This window comes from Carlito syrichta, unplaced genomic scaffold (genome assembly GCF_000164805.1).
Source record: "Carlito syrichta isolate Samal-C Ts95f unplaced genomic scaffold, Tarsius_syrichta-2.0.1 Scaffold287411, whole genome shotgun sequence".
Taxonomy (NCBI): domain Eukaryota; kingdom Metazoa; phylum Chordata; class Mammalia; order Primates; family Tarsiidae; genus Carlito; species Carlito syrichta.
Genome location: NW_007231507.1, coordinates 982,010 through 1,001,450, shown reverse-complemented (window position 1 = coordinate 1,001,450; position 19,441 = coordinate 982,010). Strand labels below are relative to the sequence as shown.

At 42.6% G+C, this 19,441-nt stretch overlaps 1 protein-coding gene across 1 annotated transcript in view; it reads left to right on the top strand.

Moving 5' to 3' along the window:
- The window catches only part of ADAMTS16 (ADAM metallopeptidase with thrombospondin type 1 motif 16), a 156,343-nt gene that overhangs the window by 76,888 nt on the left and 60,014 nt on the right, over positions 1–19,441 (top strand). The window contains exons 10-15 of the mRNA XM_008052739.1: positions 2,220–2,368; positions 3,413–3,585; positions 5,467–5,597; positions 7,629–7,752; positions 8,171–8,415; positions 10,809–10,947. Of these exons, the coding sequence (XP_008050930.1) occupies positions 2,220–2,368; positions 3,413–3,585; positions 5,467–5,597; positions 7,629–7,752; positions 8,171–8,415; positions 10,809–10,947 (961 nt within the window). The remainder of the gene's footprint in view (positions 1–2,219; positions 2,369–3,412; positions 3,586–5,466; positions 5,598–7,628; positions 7,753–8,170; positions 8,416–10,808; positions 10,948–19,441) is intronic.

Here is a 19,441-nt window from a genome sequence, read left to right as displayed (position 1 = left end):
GAGCCCAGCAGGTCGAGGCTGCGGTGGCCGGGAGCGGCCACTGCACTCCAGTCTGGGTGACAGAGTGGGACTCCAACTCAAAAAAAAAAAGAAAAGAATAGAAGAATTGAGAGACTGTAGTACTCAGCATTACTTACATTTTTCATCATGTAATAGTATTAAATCAGACTGTTACTGGGCTAGCAGGGTCTGTGTTGTGGTCTTCGGTTCTTGTGTCTTGTCAACAAATAATTGAAAATGCAGCACAAACAATAGCAGGTGCCAGTGACTGGTTTTTTGTGAGCAAGAGTATACTCGGTGCAGCTCAGAGGACGGAGCGGCCTGTCCAGGGGAAGCTCAGTCTCCTAACTGGCTGTGGGCTTCTGGTTTATGATTTTCTGTTTGTTGTATTTTTTAAAAAATCAACAAGAACAAAAACCATCCATTTTCAGTTTTTCTCCTGCCAATTTACCTTTTCCACAGTTGGATGGCCAGGTCCTGAGTTACATAACCTTCGGAACTGCATGTGCAGGTTTCCCATGAGTACCTAAAGGAAACCCAAGGGGATGTTGGGGGAGGAGAGTTAAAACCCCAGTGCTAACAATATGGTAATAACCCAAAGGTCATATGAGGGCAACTGTAAACTTCAAATGTGCGTGCATGCTGGTCTGGTGAGTCCTGGGCGCACAAAGCTCCGTACTAGGTAAGATGCCATGACAGCAAGAGAGAATAACTTTTTATGTGAGTGAGGAACCTGGGGCAGGGACTAGTCTGAAACTGGGTGACCTGGGGGAAATGGTAGGTGGGCTACTCTCTGGGGTGTGTCTTCCTGCTTCTGTCTAACTGCTACCTCACAGACCCATTTGAAATTGTCATTTTTGTGTGCCATCAATGGTCAAATATCAGTGGTTTGATATATTTTAACCTAATACATCCATTAATAAAGTGTTCTTTTTCCTCTCATAAAAGTATCCTTTTTTTCTCTCAGTACAAATCTGGTGGCTCTAACCTTAGAGAGAGAAAGGGGTGAGTCTCCCCTTCCCAGTACACAGCAAGTTCTCCTGAGTCCTTCCAAGTCAGGGCCAAGGGGCACGCATCTTCCTTCCTCCTCTCTACAGACAGCAGGGCCTTTAGGATCCTTGAAGTCTACACCAAACCACCCCAGAAGCAACACCCTTGGACACAGTGTTCAACAGTGTGTAGCATTCATGTGTGATGGCATGAAGTAACCATGTGGAGCTTAGCGTGAATTTGAATGGATGAGCACTTCTCTGGAGAAAGGGCAACAGACAGCATCTCCAGCCCTCGCGGGGACAGATGGAATTCCATGGCGATTGCTTCATGGCCTTGGAAACTGCGTGACCTCCCACATGCCATCAGTGAATAACCTCGAGTCTCCCAGCCCAGGTGCTCAGGGGTAAGAGCGTGCAGAGTGGCCAGAAATGACATGGTGTTGAGCCTTATGGAGTCTCCAGCTGCACCCTCCCCACTGAGTTTCTCTCTGCCCTGAACAGTCATGAAAAGCACCTTGTTTTCAGGGGAGGTCAAAGTTCACGGAGCAGTCAGGCTGAGTGTTGAGATGACATGCCTTCATTAAAAATATGGGATTTCCAGGAGCTCAGACATTTCAAAAATGATTTTTCTATCCCTCTTCCCTGCATGTGGATATATAGAAGGATGCTGGATTTGGAAAGAAAAGAGAAGCAGTGCTGAATTCACTGTGTTTGCATGAGATACGACTCGAGAGAAGGAATATTAACAACAAAAGCATAATATAAAGTTAAATTTTGCAAGTCTGCAGATGATCTCTTACAACAGAACTCACAGCTTTTTCACTCTTTCCCCCCTTCCTTTAACAATGTAGTATCTTGAGCCATTTATAATTTTGGGACTTTTTAATCCAGAAGGTATATAGAAACCTTTTCAGATTTTTCATATGATTTGTTCATGCAGATGTACGTCTATCAAATACCTTATTTTACCTTACAGATATTTGTTGCACAGGCAGACACTGCTGTATTTAGAAATTTCGACTTCAGTTCTTTTAAAACTGCAAAACCAATCTGTATCACACACCAAACTGATTTCAAATAAATCTACATGTTTATCGGACTAAAAAAAAATGACTGCATATTTTGCAAAACATCCCGCTACTCAGTGTTATGTTGGCGGTGAAATGAACCCGTTTAGCTCTCCGTGAGTCTGGTCAACTTTTTTTTAATCATTTTGTACATTTTCAGTGGTGCCGCGGAGGGCAGTGTGTGAAAGCTGGCGATGAAGGCCCCAAGCCCACCCATGGCCACTGGTCGGACTGGTCTCCCTGGTCCCCCTGCTCCAGGACCTGTGGGGGAGGGGTGTCTCACAGGGCCCGCCTCTGCACCAACCCCAGGTCAGTCTGCCTTGACCTTCTTCCTCATAAATGATTTATTTCTCTGCCATGAGCCTTCAAGTGGCATGTCTGTACCTCCGCTCAGTAATATTAAGTCAGCGCTTCACCTATTATGGCAAGAAGCACCGAGTAGGAAAAGTATTTTACTGAAGTATTTCTTAAATAATTACCTCTCTTTGATATAACTTAAGAACCACCTGACCTAACAGTCAGAAATTGGATTTGACCACATTGCTTGAGATACCGAGGATCTGCTTAAAGCATGTGAGTAAATCACAAGAAAAGTATATTAAATGCAAATGAATGAGAATCATTGAGAACAATTGTTTCCTGTAGGAAAAAACATTTGCTTTTCTGTCAAGCGTACTTACTTTCACGACAGATGGATTAATTGTGGGCTTCTGTCAGAAGACACGAATGTGAGAAGCAGACACCGTGGTGGGAAGGGCAGAGGTTCTTAGAGTCCCCTTTTGCTCCCAGGTTGGTTTGAGACATGTTGTGTTGCTCGCCATTTTAGTTCCGTCAAGAGTGAGACCAGAGTCCCACTCTGTGTCCCTTAGGATGTCCTCACCCAGATGTGCACCCACACATTCTTTAGGGGTGAGCAGGGGTGAGTTGTCAGTGCCAACCAGCAAAGGCGAATGGTTCTTCTGACTGTCGTCGGGCCCTGGCCTTGTCACCAGGAGGCTGGTGGCAGAAAGATGTTGCGATCTGGCAAGTGAAGGCATTGCACTTCTGTCTGAGTTCCTCGTTCTCTCAGCTGTGCCATCCTGGGAAGGCCCGGCCCACTTTAGCCAGTTCCTCCCCGTGAAGTGTGAAGGAACAAGGACTCCATAGCTAATAAGTCACTCAGTAGAAACGGGAGCACCGCCTGTATCACCCACGTGCAAGGATGTGTCAGTGATGCCTAGAAATGCACTTTTCCTCATGACCCACTCCAAGTAAATTAGGATGGTTGGCTCTTTCTCTCCAGTAAGCCCATTGCAAGGAAGAGCTCTGCACCTACTAAACTGGGAGGTTGCTAACTTCAAATATACATTCCAGGCCATCGCATGGAGGGAAGTTTTGCGAGGGCTCGACACGTACACTGAAACTCTGCAACCGTCAGAATTGTCCCCAGGACAGTGTTGACTTCCGCGCTGCCCAGTGCGCAGAGCACAACAGCCGGCGCTTCAGAGGCCGGCACTACAAGTGGAAGCCTTACACCCAGGTGGAAGGTAGGTCTCAAACTTCTCTCTCCCCGGAGCCCAGCTCTGCTAACTTTACGTTTTAAACAATTGCATGTCTGAGAGTGCAGTGTTCAGATAAGCCAGACAGCACTCTGGGAGGTCAGTGTCACACACTCTTTATTTTTATTTATTAGTATTTTATCATTTTATTTATTTTTATAGAGACAAGGACTTACTCTGCTGCCCGAGCTGGTCTCAAAGTCCTGGGCTCAAGCAACCCTTCCTCCTCAGCCTCCCAAAGTGCTGGGATCATAGGCATGAGCCCCCATGCCCGGCTGATGTCACACATTCTTTTCTGAGAGTTAATTTGATTTTGCGGGAGGCATCTTGTCTACACTTGACCAGTTGTGAGGTCAAAAATCAACAGGCCAGAGAGGGAGTGTCTACATGATACAATGAAGCTCATCCAAAAAATGATAAATGAGACCATGAAGAGGATGCATTGATGCTGGATCAATGTGTGTGTTTTCTTAATTAAGCATTATAGTGGTTGATAGTGATGTTGCTATTAGCAAGTTACCCATGGTATACTTGTAACTGTCAATGGATGAAAAAAAATAGCTTTCAAACAAACGACATTCAGAGAGTCTTGGTTTATATCTATAAACCAAGAAGTCTATTTGTGGCATATGAAAGATATTTTACTCTGGAGTAGGAAAGAAAAAGTGTTGTTCTCTGAATTAGAATCACTTGAAGTCAGTAGCTCAAGTGGCATATAAGGAGAATTTCAAAGAATGCCTAGTCATCTCATGTCTTGAAATTGAGAATATTGTCCAAGAAGAGACACTTGGAAATAAATAAGCTGGGGTATCCCTTGTGGCATGGACTTTTATCATCTCAATATATCCAGTGTTTTCTTGGCGATAGGTTTATAAAGACAGCAAATTCTGGAAGGAAAATTGCAAGTCCCACAAAAAACACGTTTGGTTTTTTATTCCTAAATCTGTAAAAATGAAGCTAGTGAAAAGCAGACCATTAGGCAGGAGAAAAAAGTAGAATGAACTTTGAACGGGACCCCAAAATTGTGTATGCTACTGCTACTTTGACAATTTTCAGCAAATGAATTTATGAATCAAAGAAGCGCATACTAGATTTGATTCTTAGAATTACCCAGGTCTCTTATTTTGAAAACTAAGAAAAATATCTGTAGGTGAGTCTTGGGTCTGTAAAAATCTCTAAGTCAGACAAAACTTCTTTTATCAACTATTCCTATTTGCCGAGAAGAAAACAAGTTCATTTAAAATATACACCGTAAGACCTTGGATGGATTATTGAGGGAGAAAGTGAATTTCCTATTTCTCTATGTGCCAGTATTTTTGATAGTCCATTCTATTGATTAAAAAAGTAGTTCTCTAGAGATTCATCTAAGTCATTTTCGTTATTAGTTTAAAAGTATTTATGTATTCCATCAAATGCACTTTTAAAAATCAGTAGCTGTTTTAATGATGTTATGACGTTTGTTTGTAATTTATTACTTTTTTCGTGTATTACTACAAAACGGTAGTGACTTCTTTGCATTTCTACAGCATAGTAGTTAATTGTACAAGTAAAACACTAAACTATTAATGTTGTAGTTAACAAATATTTATTGAATGCCTACTATGTGCCAACCACTGTGTAAAGAGCAAGGATCGTAAAGGACAACATAGATTGAAATTTAATAGTTATTAAAATATAATAGTAACAAATTATGGGGGAAAAAAGCAAAGCCTAGTGAGGCAACTGTAAAAAATGTCATTACAATGTATCGTTGTGTGGGAGTTATTTTATGGGGGAGAAGAAAAGAAAGTCTATCTAAAATTCAGAGCAAAAATGATCAGAGCTTAAGTATCTTTCTTATCTGTGTTTGTGTGTGTATTTCTTTTTAAGATCAGGACTTATGCAAACTCTACTGTGTCGCAGAAGGATTTGATTTCTTCTTTTCTTTGTCAAATAAAGTGAAAGATGGGACTCCCTGCTCGGAGGATAGCCGTAATGTTTGTGTAGATGGGATATGTGAGGTAATAATGACCCTTCATTCATTCCACAAATGATTCCAGACCGTCTGTTTTGTGCCCAGTACCCTGCAGGGGCTAGAAAGACCGGATGTGCAGGGCAAGCCTTCCCTCCCAGTCACAGCCCAGGAGAGGGGACAGCCACAGGAGCACACACTGGTGGCACACTGCTTTGTTCCAATGAAGCTGTATACAGAGCTTGAGGAGTGGGCAGGAGCCAACTCTTTCTTGGATGTGGGTCTGGGACATGTGTGGTTCTCCTAGGAGGAGGGAACAGCTGCACCCGAGCTAGATCTGAAAGGGTGAGATGGGGGAGGAAAGCTGGAGGATTAGGGAGGGAACCACGGTGGCACCACAGGCATGGGCTGATGGGAGCTGATTCGGTCATCAGAATACCCAGGGCAGGGAGGAGATGAGGAGACTGAGGGAGGGGAGTGGGGTGAGAAGAGACCCTCCCAGGGCCACCATTCCCTGGAAGAGGCATTGGGGCCACATCCCTGTGTCCCATGCACTGGGAGCAGGGCAGCCACAGGGTCAGGTGGCAGTTTCTGGGCCACAGTGTAGAGTCAAAGAAGGCGAGGTTGGCAGAGAGCCTGGGCCCCTTGCCTCCCTGCTGTGTTCTCCCAACATCCAGTAGCCTCAACTTCCCCTGAGGAGAGCAGACAGAAAGGGAGGTGGGAGATGGGCTGGAGAGTCAGAGACGAGGTGAGCATAAGGTGACAGGTGAGCTTGTCGCCACTGGCAGAGGTGAGGGGTGGACAGAATTTTATTATAGACAAAGTGAAGGCATTAGCAGATCAAGTGCATTGCATGCAGGCAGTGGGTTTTTTATATGCATATTCTGCATTAATATCCATTAATATGCATTTAATATGTATATTCTGTGGAGTCCAGGAAACTTGGCTCCAGTTCTAGGTTCCTCCAGTTCTAGGTTCCTCCTTAGGGTGACCATGGTTGAATCACCCGCTGAGTTCCTTAGTGAAATCGTTTTTAATGTAGAAAGATTAATGCTAGATGATTCCATTAAGATCTCTTTTAGATGTAAAATGCTCAATTTTGTCTAATTGTTTGTTAAATATTTATTACATTTAGGTATTCTCAGTGGTACAGTGTCACACTCCCTTATTTGTATCTCTGAAATCCAGAAACCTGAAATCCAAAGAACTGTGAACATTTTGGGGGACTTGAATTTGTTTGGTGGCAAAATCTGCCCTGGTGGCAAGATCTGCCGTGAGACTATTGACTGGCTTTCTTTATCCCACATGAATACGTATATTTTTCAGTATAGAAACATGAATGTGTTAATCCATGGGATGCCATCCTGGGCCATTCTGAGATACCCATATGCATAATATGCAAAATACCCATTACCTTTCTAAAATTAAAAAGAAAGCAAAAACAACTCTGAGTTCTGAAATGCATCTGGCCCTAAGAATTTCAAGCAAGGGATTGTGGACTCTAGGTATTTTGTTTCCATATGGATTTTCTACATACAGTGCCTCTTCTCTTTGTGAGGAAATATAATACCAAAAATCATAGAATTATCATAGAAATTATAAAGAGCTTCTAAAATTCAAAGGCAGTGACCAAAGCTGCCCCTTTCCATTGTTACTCCTGAGGAGAACTTCTCTGTGTCATCTCTTTGTCTGCCACCACACAAGACACAACTCAAAAGCACATTCAGTGGAACCGTGTGTGGAGACATTGCTGGTCACTTTTATTCAGCCTGAAAGTCACCCACGTCTCCACCACGACAACCCGTAGGTTTCATTCAAGGTTCAGTGTACTACATTTGTGCAACAAGACTAAAGAGGACGTGTTATGCTTCATATTTAAAAACTTCCCGCTTTGGATAGAAGGAGTAGATTTGTAGTTCTGCTGTGCACATACTGGGTATCCAATAAATATTTGTTCATTACCCTGTGTTTATGAAATTTCCAACTCTGGTGGGGAGGTAGTTTCCTACTTGAGGTTGGTGACATTGCGTGTGTTGTCCTTTCTTTCATGGATGATGTGTGACCTCGTGGGTCCCTCCAGAGAGTTGGATGTGACAATGTCCTTGGGTCTGATGCTGTTGAAGACAGCTGTGGAGTATGCAAAGGGAATAACTCAGCCTGCACGACTCACAAGGGTCTCTACGCCAAGCACCACCCCGCCAACCGTGAGTACCTTAGAGCTGCCCACATGTCTTGGGCAAAGAAGACTTTAACTGGAACCTCTTAGTGGGAGGAGCTTGAGGTGACAGTGAAACACAGGTGCTCAAGCACCTGGCAAGCCTTCCACAGTGGCATTTCCAGCCTTGGGTAGCACTTTGCTTTTGCTGTAGCCCTTTACTTGGATTGGAAGTGATCACTAGCTTATTTGAATTAAAATTGCTCTTGGGAACAGTGAAAATCACACTGCTCCAATGAATAAAAAGGAGTCACGATGGTTCTAAAGGAACTGATTGCCAACACAGATCTTCCCTTGTTCCAGGTGTGCACCCTCAGGTTTTGGTTCCCAAGGGCTGAAGTTGCATAGAAACTATGTGTTGGCATTATTGAATGAAATACAATATTTCCCCCATGTTCTTTCTCTAGAGTATTACCACATAGTCACCATTCCTTCTGGAGCCCGGAATATTCGCATCTATGAAATGAACGTCTCTACCTCCTACATTTCTGTGTGCAATGTCCTCAAAAAATACTACTTGAACGGACACTGGACCGTGGACTGGCCCGGCCGATACAAGTTTGCAGGCGCTGTCTTCGACTACAGACGGTCTTATCATGAGCCTGAGACCTTAATCTCCACTGGCCCAACCAACGAAACGCTGACTGTAGAGGTAGAGGCCAGTGCTTGGTTTCAGGGCTTGGATTTGAGGGTATTCTGTTGACATAATTTTGAGAACGCGGAGAATCAAAATTACAGTTATCAAAAATAGGAGTAACCCATCCATAGGCTGAATGGGACAGTAGACCTGTTGTTATTATCTTTCGTCTTCTAGTGTTTGATTAAGTCTGTATTTATGCATCACATGTGTTCCCATTTGGAGTTTTTTGACTGTCGCATTCGAAGTCTTCCTCTGCAGAAAGCTCCATGGCTGTGATAGTGACACTCCTGGGGAGGGTGGGAGAAGCTGTGTCTCTGCCTGTTTCTGAGGTGGGATCAGCATTCTATGGCTGCGTCCTGTAGAAATAGGGGCATGAAGATAACCCAGAGCTGAAGCCTCCTGCTGGGTGAATAACTGCCTGGTCACAGCATTAACGATGGCGGGCCACAGCTCTGCAGTCCCATTGTCCCAGTGCCCAGTAGCTTTTCTACCCCGGAAGGCAGAGACTCACAATATACAAACAGGCTTCCAGCAATACCATCTGTCCCACAGGACTGGGCAGACAGTGGTGGCAGGTAGTAGATGTGCTAAATCCCAACCTTGTCATATTTCTGTGCACAATTCAAGGAAAAGTACTTGGTTCAAAAGTCGCCCGGCATCCCACCCTTGCTATGAAGATGGCAGCCACTGACATCCCCTTCCTGCTCCCTGAGTCTCACAGCCCCATTCCCTCCTCCTGTGTCTCCCTGGGGGAAGCTTCCCCAGGTGATCTGGGAATGGCTCAGGTGTAGAGCAGCTGCTGTAGTCCCCAGGTCCCACCTCCATCTTTCCGCCCTGCCCCTGGACCATACCCTTCCCACCTGTTTGTAATTCATCCTAAGTTCTTTCCTTGATTGTGTTTCTCCCATCACCAAAGATTTAGCTTTAACCATCAGAGAAAGGGAGGCAGGTCAGGGTTGAAGATGAGCAGGGCATATTAGGAAACTTTTCTTGATGGAAGAAGAATTAAGGATCAGAATACCAGGGCTGGAGAGCATCTTGGGGGCCTGTCAGCGCAAACACCTATGCTGGGCTCCTACCTGTCCCACAACATCAGTACTAAGATTTGAGCTGTGTCACCAGGCAGGAGGTAGGCGGAGGGTGGAGCGTGGTACCAGGGTACCAGGGTAGTCAGGGGAAGGTATGTCCTCGTCCACATGACCATAACATCAAGGACAACAAGGACTCCAAAGTTCAGGCATGGGATTTATATCAACAGGTTAACAGTGAGGCTTCCAGAAACACCTACTCACCAAGATCCAAGGATCTGATGCATTTATGAAAGAACTGATCACTGGTTCATATAATTGAGCTTCAATCTAGGAAGTTCAAATCTAATTTCATGCCCTAAACAGTGACTCACAGGCATGCCAGGCCCAAGTGATCTACTTTATTGGTAAAATACCTTTTCCCCTGGGCTTAGTGGTTACCTGCCAGTAGTTGGAAGTCCCCTTTAACTCTCATGGTGGAAAGGGCTATATCTTAACTTTGATCAGGCAGGGATGATATCTATGTAAGTGTCCTGAAATATTTGGAACCCACTAGGGAGTATGACAGTGCCTTGTAAGTATCCTTTTCTGATTCACTCAGATGCAAAGAATTTGCAGGTGATTCCCCCAAACCACCAAGGGACATAACCAAATGCTTCTGATTAGGATGTATCAAATTATCACAAGTACCCCATAAATATGTGTTTCTATTATGTATCCATAAAAAATAATAGATGAATGCAGCTGGAGGCCGTTATTTGAAGCAAATTAACCCAGACACAGAAAAGCAAATATTGCCATGTTCTCACTTGTAAGTGGGAGCTAAACACTGGGCATGAAGATGGGACCTAAAATGGGAACAGCAGACACTTGGGACCCCTGCAGAGTAGAGGGAGGAAAGGGAGCAAGGAATGAGAACTGTGTCTTGAGTCCCATGCTCACTATCTGGGTGACGTGTTCAACCGAAGCCCAAGTCTCAGCATCACACAATATACCCAGGTAACAAACCTGCACATGAACCCCTGCATCTAAAATTAGAAAAATAGGTAAGTAAAAAAGAATAATGGGGGGGAAAGCTCGTATTAGGTCCAAAGGCATTTGAAGCTTTGTATGGAGGAAGTCATTAAATATAAGGTGAAAGACTTGCCTGTCTATACCCTATTCTAGACGTTCTTGAGTCTAGACAAGCGTGTTTTTTCTGTTTAAAAACTGATACAAATGTTGGAGGGTGGGCCGGGTTTATTTTCTCATTATAACCAAATTTTGTCACTATGAATGTCATTTTAAGTACTTTAAAGCAAATTAGTAAGCATTTGCTGGATTCACATGAATTCACCTTCCTTTCCCCCCGTCTTTTTGTTGTTGTTGTTGTTGCAGCTTCTGTTTCAGGGAAGGAACCCGGGCATCGCCTGGGAATACTCAGTGCCTCGCTTGGGGTCAGGGAAGAAGCCCACTGGCCAGCCCAGCTACACCTGGGCCATCGTGCGCTCTGAGTGCTCCGTCTCCTGCGGAGGGGGTAGGTCACTCTCAGGTCGCGACTGAGAGGTACATTGGTGCAGCGCCTTCAGGTCATGGGGTGCATGGTTTTGGTCCTCACGGAGTTCTACGAGCAGCCCAGGGCTTCCCCTTGACGTTGACAGGAACACTCCCAGAGACAGAATGGGGAGCTGTGGCCCTGAGTGTCACTTGTAAGCCCAGTCTGCCTTCTCCAGGCTATCTACTTCAGTGTGTGGCTTTGAGAATGTCGTTTGGTGCACTGGTTCCTGCTTTTCTCTCATTTAAGTTTCTGTAAAGGATCATTTTATTTATTACTTGAAATTATCCAAATGAAAGATCCTCTAATTATTACATACATCATGTTGGTGGTTAGAAATATAAACTTGCAGAGAAAACACAGTGATATAGACTGAGCCTTTCCTTTTTTTTTTTTTTTTTGAGTTGGAGTCTCACTCTGTCGCCAGACTGGAGTGCAGTGGCCACTCCTGGCCACCGCAGCCTCGCCTGCTGGGCTCTGGTGATCCTTCTGCCTCAGCCTTCCGAGTAGCCGGAATTACAGGCGCGCGCTACCACGCCCAGCTGATTTTTTGATTTATTGCAGAGGTGAGGTCTCACTGCCCAGGCGGGTCTTGAACCCGCGGGCTCAGGCAATCCACTCACCTCAGCCTCCCAAAGGCGCGGGCTTACAGGCTGAGCCACCGAGCCCGGCTGAGCCTTTCCTTTTTAATCTAACTAGTTTTGTTCAAAAAATTTACTGGAAAGAAATTTGCCTTCAAGTCGTATGCTTAAGTTCACTCAAAGAGTATAAAGATTTTGTGAATGTGAAGAAAAAACATTTCAAAAAAGTTCTCAGAACAATAGAGGCTTTGTCATCTCATTGCCATAGAAATGTAAATCTCATATTTAAATTGGTAAAGCTAGTACCACTAAAATAAAGTATTTAGCTAGAGCCAATATGCACTGTTGGAAATGGGATAATAAGTAAAATATATGCCCATTTAAAAACAAAATAGTCAGCCAGGCTCGGTGGCTCAGCCTGTAATCCCGCGCTTTGGGATGCTGAGGTGAGTGGATTGCCTGAGCCTGCGGGTTCGAGACCCGCCTGGGCAACTTGGCAAGCCCTCATCTCTACAACAAATAAAAAAATCAGTCGGGCATGGTAGTGCATGCCTGTAATTCCAGCTACTCAGAAGGCTGAGATGGAAGGATCGCCAGAGCCCAGCAGGTCGAGGCTGCAGTGGCCGGGAGCGGCCTCAGCACTCCAGTCTGGGCGACAGAGTGAGAATCCACCTCCAAAAAAAAAAAAAAAATAGTCAATTCTATCTGAATTTTTTATAAAACAGACATTTCCATCTGGCCAGATGGATTTCAGCTTTATACACTCCAGGTTTTAATATTTTAAAAGTTAATATAGACATTACCATATTTAAGTAAAAGAGAATAGTACACGAATGACCATATACATAAAGAATGTAATGAATGAATAAAGAAGCAATAAAAATAACTTCATATGTTCTTAACAGTTGCTCTAAATAAATGAGATTTTTTAAAAAGGAAAACTGAAAGATTAAACCAAAACACAATAGTCCTAATCATTAACACTGTGTGCTTGGCAAATGTTAAATCTTAAGTATGAACTAAGGATAAAATATTTAAATCTCCAATACTGACAAAGCTGGTGATTCTGACGTTAACAACTTTCTGAGGAAAAAAATATGATTCCCTTCTGCACAGAAGCAAGGTAAGCAAATAACTCTAGTTGCAATGAGAAATATGTAGGAAATCTTACACTGGGGCTGTGGCCCAAATGAGCTGCCATTTTACTTCATTCAGAACACTGTGGAAAAAAACTATGTATAATAGATGGGCTTCTCTGTGTGTATCATGGGAAAAGTAACTTCCAATTACACTTATCCTCTTTCCTTTGTGATCTCGTAGCCACCCCTGTGCTTCCATAAATTGTTTTGAAAATGTGCTTGATTTTTACCTCTTCCTATTTAGGGTCATCTGGCAAACAGGGTTTGATTAGAATCATAACTGGGCCATAAAGCTTTGTATTTGTGTGAGGGTATTTTGAATTTCAGAGCTCTTTCCTGTACATTTTCACTTGATGAAACCTAATCCAAAGCACACCTTACTGACCATGTGTGCATGGTCAGGAAAGAATGCTTTTTCAAATGGTAATCCCACAGGTCTTGAATTTTACCATATTCTTATCTGTTTTTGTAGATGCCTAAAAGCCCCCACCTCATTCTCCTGTTCTCTCTCTTCTTCCATTAGAATCACAAGGATTAGCCAGGCTCAGTGGTTCAACCTGTCATCCCAGCACTTTGGGAGGCCGAGGCGAGTGGATTGCCTGAGCCCGCAGGCTTGAGACCAGACTGAGAAGCTTGGGACACCTCGTGTCTACCTTAAAAAATCAAAAAAATTAGCCAGGCATGGTAGCGCGTGCCTGTAGTTCCAGCTACTTGGAAGGCTGAGGTGGTGGATGGATCACCAGAGCCCAGCAGGTCAACTAAGCGTGCCACTGCACTCCAGCCTGGGCAATGGAGTGACTCCAATCCAAAAAAAAGAATCCCAAGGATTATCCTATTTTCTATACAGGCAACACATATTTGCCTGTATAGAAACACATCATTGCCATGTATTGAGCTATGTGTTTATATATTTTCACATACGCTATCTTGTCAAAACATTTGAAAGGGTAAGAGTAGAAAGTCTACACAGTTGGAGGCAACCAGACCTGGTTCAAGTCTTGGCTTCGGCAAGGCATGGCCCTTCAAATTTTTGAAACAGCCTCTCATGTCTATGAAGATTAAAGACTTTCTGAATGTCAATGTCTGGAAACAACCGTTGTTATCATCTCAGAAGTCTCAGTAGTATTGTTTCTCGTTCCAGCAGGTAACAGTTCATACAGATTTACTGACCCCTGATCTCATGTCTTTCACTATAGTCAAACTCCAACTGAACACACTTCTGATTGGTTGGTATTTGTTCTAATTCTTTAACAAAAATTGCTATGCCAGGAAAGAACCATATGTTATTCAATTTCCTGTCTTCCTTCCATAATATAAAATGTATTCACAAATGAGAGTTGCAGTCCCTTGAATGTAAGACTGAAATACCAACAGTGAGGAGGTGAACTCACATGTAGGCTGTGCTTAAATGTCATGGTTATTCAAGGTTAAGGTTGATCTTGTTCTGTTCTAGTATTCAATTTTTCTCTGATCTATATTTGGTGGATGTGTCCAATGTTTCCCAATAGTCTTAGATCACGTTGTATTTCACTGAGTGTTAATTAAAGTGACTTATTTTGAGATAAGACTTTCATTTCCCTAGACTTAAATATCCCATTATAAGTGGTTATTTTGATTAAATGATTTATCAAAATTTACTGTCTCTGCCTTTCTAACCTTGGGAGTTTGGTGAAATCTGATGACAAAGATTCAGTGACTTTATGTTTATAAAATTCTTCATTAGCGGTATCCTTATCAGAGTCATCTAAATTCTAAAAGTTAAATCAGGTTATTTCAATTTTGTGTTATCTGAAAATAGTATATTTAGCTTCTTACATGATTAACACTGGTGGATAAAAATCCAAAATGAGCCTAATTCTCACTTTTTCAATTTTGTGAGAGAATAACTAACTTCACCAATGAGTGTGCTAAAAATAACATTTGATCACGATTCTCTTTTCTTAACAGCATAGGTTACTGTATTCCCTAACAATTCCTGACCTGATTCCCAAAGGAAAAGGAAAAGGATAGACACCATTTTCCTTATATCTATATATTGTATGTTTGTAAGATTTCAACTTGCAGAGACTTCCCAATATGCTCAATTTGAAGTATTAAATCATCCTTTTCTTCGCTATCTCCTCGTGGGTCTAAGGGTCTACTAGGGACACTTGGGGAATTAGTGAAGACACTTGGAAAACTTCCCCACCTCTTCATTCCAGAAACATTACCTGACATGAGAAGAGGAAGAATAATTCTTTTTGACTTAAAGAGATCCCATTTCCTTATCTCTCAGAATGGGTCCATATCTGCAGGAAATATGGTTTCCCAGCAGGTGTGGACAGGCAGTGCCTTCCCTCTTTTCTGACAGTTTCTTCTGTTCCTTGTTCTTCTCCTTTCTTTTTTCAATATAACGTATTTTTTATTTCAATATTCCTGCTTACTTGTGCCCTGACTGGATTCTCGGTGAGTGTCTCAGTGAGTGCTGGGACTAAGAACTCAAGCAGGGAGACAGGAAGCCAAGCATACTGTCCGGAACCAGCTTAGCTGCTCATGCCTGTCTCTGAGATAGAGACCTCTTGATATGGCAATGACCTCATTAGACTTCTGGTCACCTTATAAAGGCATCAGCTTTTTTCCAAAATTACAGATGCTCTCATGTTTTAAAGTCAGCCTCTATGATTCAATTGGTTCACTGTATTCCAAATCACTAATATTCAACCTCTGATACACTTCCAAGTAAAAATGACTATTAACATTAGCCTATAGTTATGTTTAAACTCTCCAATATGCATCGTGCAATGTCTGGAGATGGTGTTTTTCTTTCAGATCAAAATTTCATCTAATTCATAAAGTTTCTCAGACGAATCTTAAAACTGGCTTGTAAAACAACCTCTTTAGATTTTTCTAATAATATTCTCTTCGCCATTTACAAATATTTCCAGGGCTTGAGCTTTAATCCATTTAGAGATTAAACTTGGAAAAATGACTGAAATCATGAGGAGTCTTGCCTTATCTTGATATCAAACCATTTATTCATTCACTTGTTCAATTAGCAAATGCTTGCATGTTGGATCTGAACCGCAAAGACCTTGAAGCCATCTGGGGAGATGCATAATTCCTTCCATGTCTGAATTGAGCACTGAAATTTCAAAGTAGTTGTCCTTTCCAGGAAAACTACTTTAGTGGTTTTTTAGTGTTATATAGCTCATTGAAGCATTGCGCATCTGTGCATCTCAACCAAGGAATTAAGTAAATACTTCAGTCCAGCAATTCTTTCTTACGTGTGTCTTATGTGTGTGTTGAGCTCTACGTTTACAAAGGAAAACGATATACATTGACCCTGTCCTCAAAAAGTTCACAATCTGGAGTGAAGGGTTACCCATCTGCCTGTGTGTGACAATGTGAGTTTGTAAACTCTGCTGTGCACAAAGATCTATGAGAACTCCAGGGCTGTGGCCCAGGGTGGGTCAGAGTTCAGCCGCACTTGGGATGTCTGTCTACCTCAGAGTGGCATTGCTGAGATGGTGTTTGAAGAGCAACAGTGGGTTGGTTCCTCCTACTCATCTAACTGGCTACAGTCTTTGCATGTTCTTCACAGGAACTGCTTCCAATCAGATCTTCCCCATTCTTCCTTTGTGTGCTAGAATGTTCTAAATCCTGGAGTGAGTATGCATCTCTTTCGTGTAAACATTTAAACTATTTTAAGCTCAACTGAAATGATTCTGGCTTTTTTCTCCCTGCTTTGGGCCACTCATGAGCTGATCTATTCGAAATGTCTTCTGTGTCTTTATCCAAGTCCTGAAAAATTAAAAAATGCATTATCCTTCAACCCCTTTCCCCCCAAAAAAGCAGAAGAGAGATAAATAAATAAAGGTGTCTCCTGGGAGGGGCTTATATTCCTTGGGCCCTGAGATGTGTGATATCCACCCAGGCCCATTTTTTTCAAGTGTGCCCTGAGGTCCAGGGTGAAACAAGGAAGTCCACCTCTTCCCAAAGAGCAGGAATTCTTCCCCCTTCCCAGAGTCTCTGCAGTTCCAGCAAGCCAAACCTCCCTTCATCAGGAGTTTGGGGTCCCTCCCATGTCACCATTATGTGACCTTAACCAACTCCTCTGAACTCCCTGCTGTGAGGGTTCACCGGTGCACATGGGGCTTCAGGTCTGCCAACTTGGAACCTTAAAAACAGGCCGTCACTGCCAACATGCAGATGAGCTGAGGGTTTTCCTGCCATTCTTCTGGGGAAATGGGAGAGTCAGGCCAGTTTCCTGTGAAGCAGAGCGCCTGCTTCTGACATGTGAGGATGTCACAGCCTCTGAAATGTGGAGCACTCAGATGATGCCATGTGCTCAGAGCAATCATGCCAGGCACAGCTGTTACTTAAGTACACCTGGGAGCCACTCTGAACCTGAACAGCCCCCAGGAATGCACCCACTTGGGGTTCCTATAGCTGTCTTTGCTCCTCTGTTTTCAAGGTTCTGCAATGGTCACACATGATAATATATCAATAATCTATCTAGCATGCATGGTAGAAAAGCTGTATGCTTCTCATGAGACCTCATGCTTTTATTTGTGGAGTATTTTCCAGTTTTCTGTGTAGTTTTGCTTTCAGGGTTGGTTTGATTTTTTTGTTTCTTTTCCTTTAAAAAGGAAGGATAGAGCTATTGGCAACAGCTGGAATTGATTTTGTAGTTAATATTACTGAAAACTTAGAGATTATTTGATAAAATCATGGTTTTTTCAGACTGAAGAATCTTCTTCCAGATATTTTGGCAAAATATGAGGATTTTTAAGTGATTTCCAAAGAACTGGCCAGAGCTGGTTTCTGTAAAAAGATAAAAGTCATTTCTGAGCTCACTGCTCATTAAACTCACCACCTTCTGTGGCCAGGACTCATCTTCCAGCAGCTAATGGCTTGTTCTCTCAGACTTTCCTATTTTATTCTTTAAATTTTATTCTTTTCCCCTCTCTTATCTGTTAATGTGGACCGTTTGAGAAAATTGGCCAGCACAATTCTGGCATTCCCATGGTCTATGCAATTTTTCTTTCTGATGTTTAAGTGATTGTATGCACCGTCGAGAAATTGCTTCACAAGTGTGTCATTAGTCAGATAAATAATAACTGAGTTTCCACAAACGTTCATCTAAATGATTGAGGAAACCCCGTTCTATCACTTAAGCTCATCTGAAAATGAAATTATCGACAAAATATAGGCCTGGAAAACTTAAATACCATTGTAATATGGCTGTCTCTATATATTTTAATTTCTCAAAAGATTCAGAGATTTATGTTCAGTCAGAAGAAGAAAATTTAAATTTACTTTTATGTGTATTATTGTTTATATGGATTGATGTATAGGGTTCTCTGAAAAAGCAGAATCAAGAGAAAATATCTATCATCTATCTATATCTCATCTATACACCTGTCTCTCTTATCATCTGTCCAATCTTTCTGTATCTATCATATATCTATCTAACTCATCTGCCATCTACCCTTGAACCATCTATCTATCTATATTTGTCTAGCAAGAGAAAGAGATTTATGAGGCAAGTTTGTCTCACATGATTGTGAAGACTGCAAGCTCTCACAGTCACTTTCTGCAAGCTAAAGAACCAGGAACACCAGAGAGATGTAATTCAGTCAGAGTCCAAAGGTGAGAGGTCAGGGACATGGTGTAAGAGTCCTAGAGTCTGAAGGCCTAAGGACCAGGAGTGCTGATGTCAAGTAAAGGAACTTGGTATTACACAAAGTGGGGAACCCCTAAAAAACCAGAATCATCTTTTGGAGGAAAGGACCCTCGTAGTCCAGGCTTCTTGCACTAGGTAAGTGTTCTAGGACCCCATGGGCATCAGTGTACCTGTTAGTGTTGTGAGAGGCTGCGTTCGGCTTCAGAGAAATTTGGGGAGGGGGAGAGTCTTTCAATGTGTTTGCCCATTTCATGATAGGTGGTTTAGGAGCCCACCTGTCCACACCATGTTGAGTGTTCAGCAGTTTTTGACCAAAAATGGCATGGCCCCTGTACCTCACCATCTCTATTCATCTGATCTCACCCCAAGTGACTTTTTTGCCTCCGGGAATGAAAAAATCCTCAAGGGGAAACATTGTGCTGATATGATATGGAAGAGGTGAAACAAAAACAACAGAAGCACTAAAAAGTATCAAAATTGACAAGTTCAAAAATTGTTTTGAGCAATGGAAAACGTGTCTCGATAGGTGTATTGCATCAGGCGTAGAGTATTTTGAAGGTGACTGAAGTTTAAACATGTAAGAATAAGTACACAATTTTTATCAATAAATTTCAGGGTTTTGGGGTCTCCCCTTGTATATTACATGCATATGGTGAGCAAACGTCTGTCATTAAAGACCCAAGAAAAACTCTTTGAGAAAAAAAATAGACGGTGTGCAAAAACTGGAGTGTAGTTTCTTTTGCTCAATTTTTAGTCTTTGCTATTTTTCCTATGTGTGAGATGACTGGATGGTTAGGACGGTGTTCTGAACAGCCAACAGAAAAGCAGAAGGAGCTCAAGAGAGGATTTGGAGAGAAATCCTAAGAAGAACTGGTCTGATAGGAGCCATACAAAAATTAAGTGATCAAATCCTGATATAGAATAAGAAATCTGAATGTTCCTGGCCAGCCTACGAGCTCAGATTTTCAGGTCCTCGAGCCAAAGACCTTTTGATCTCACGTGATTTCCCAGTAGCCCTGAATTAACAGTGACAAATAAATTTTTAAAGCATAACCCAAAGCTGCTCCTTAGTAGCCCAACCATGTGTCACC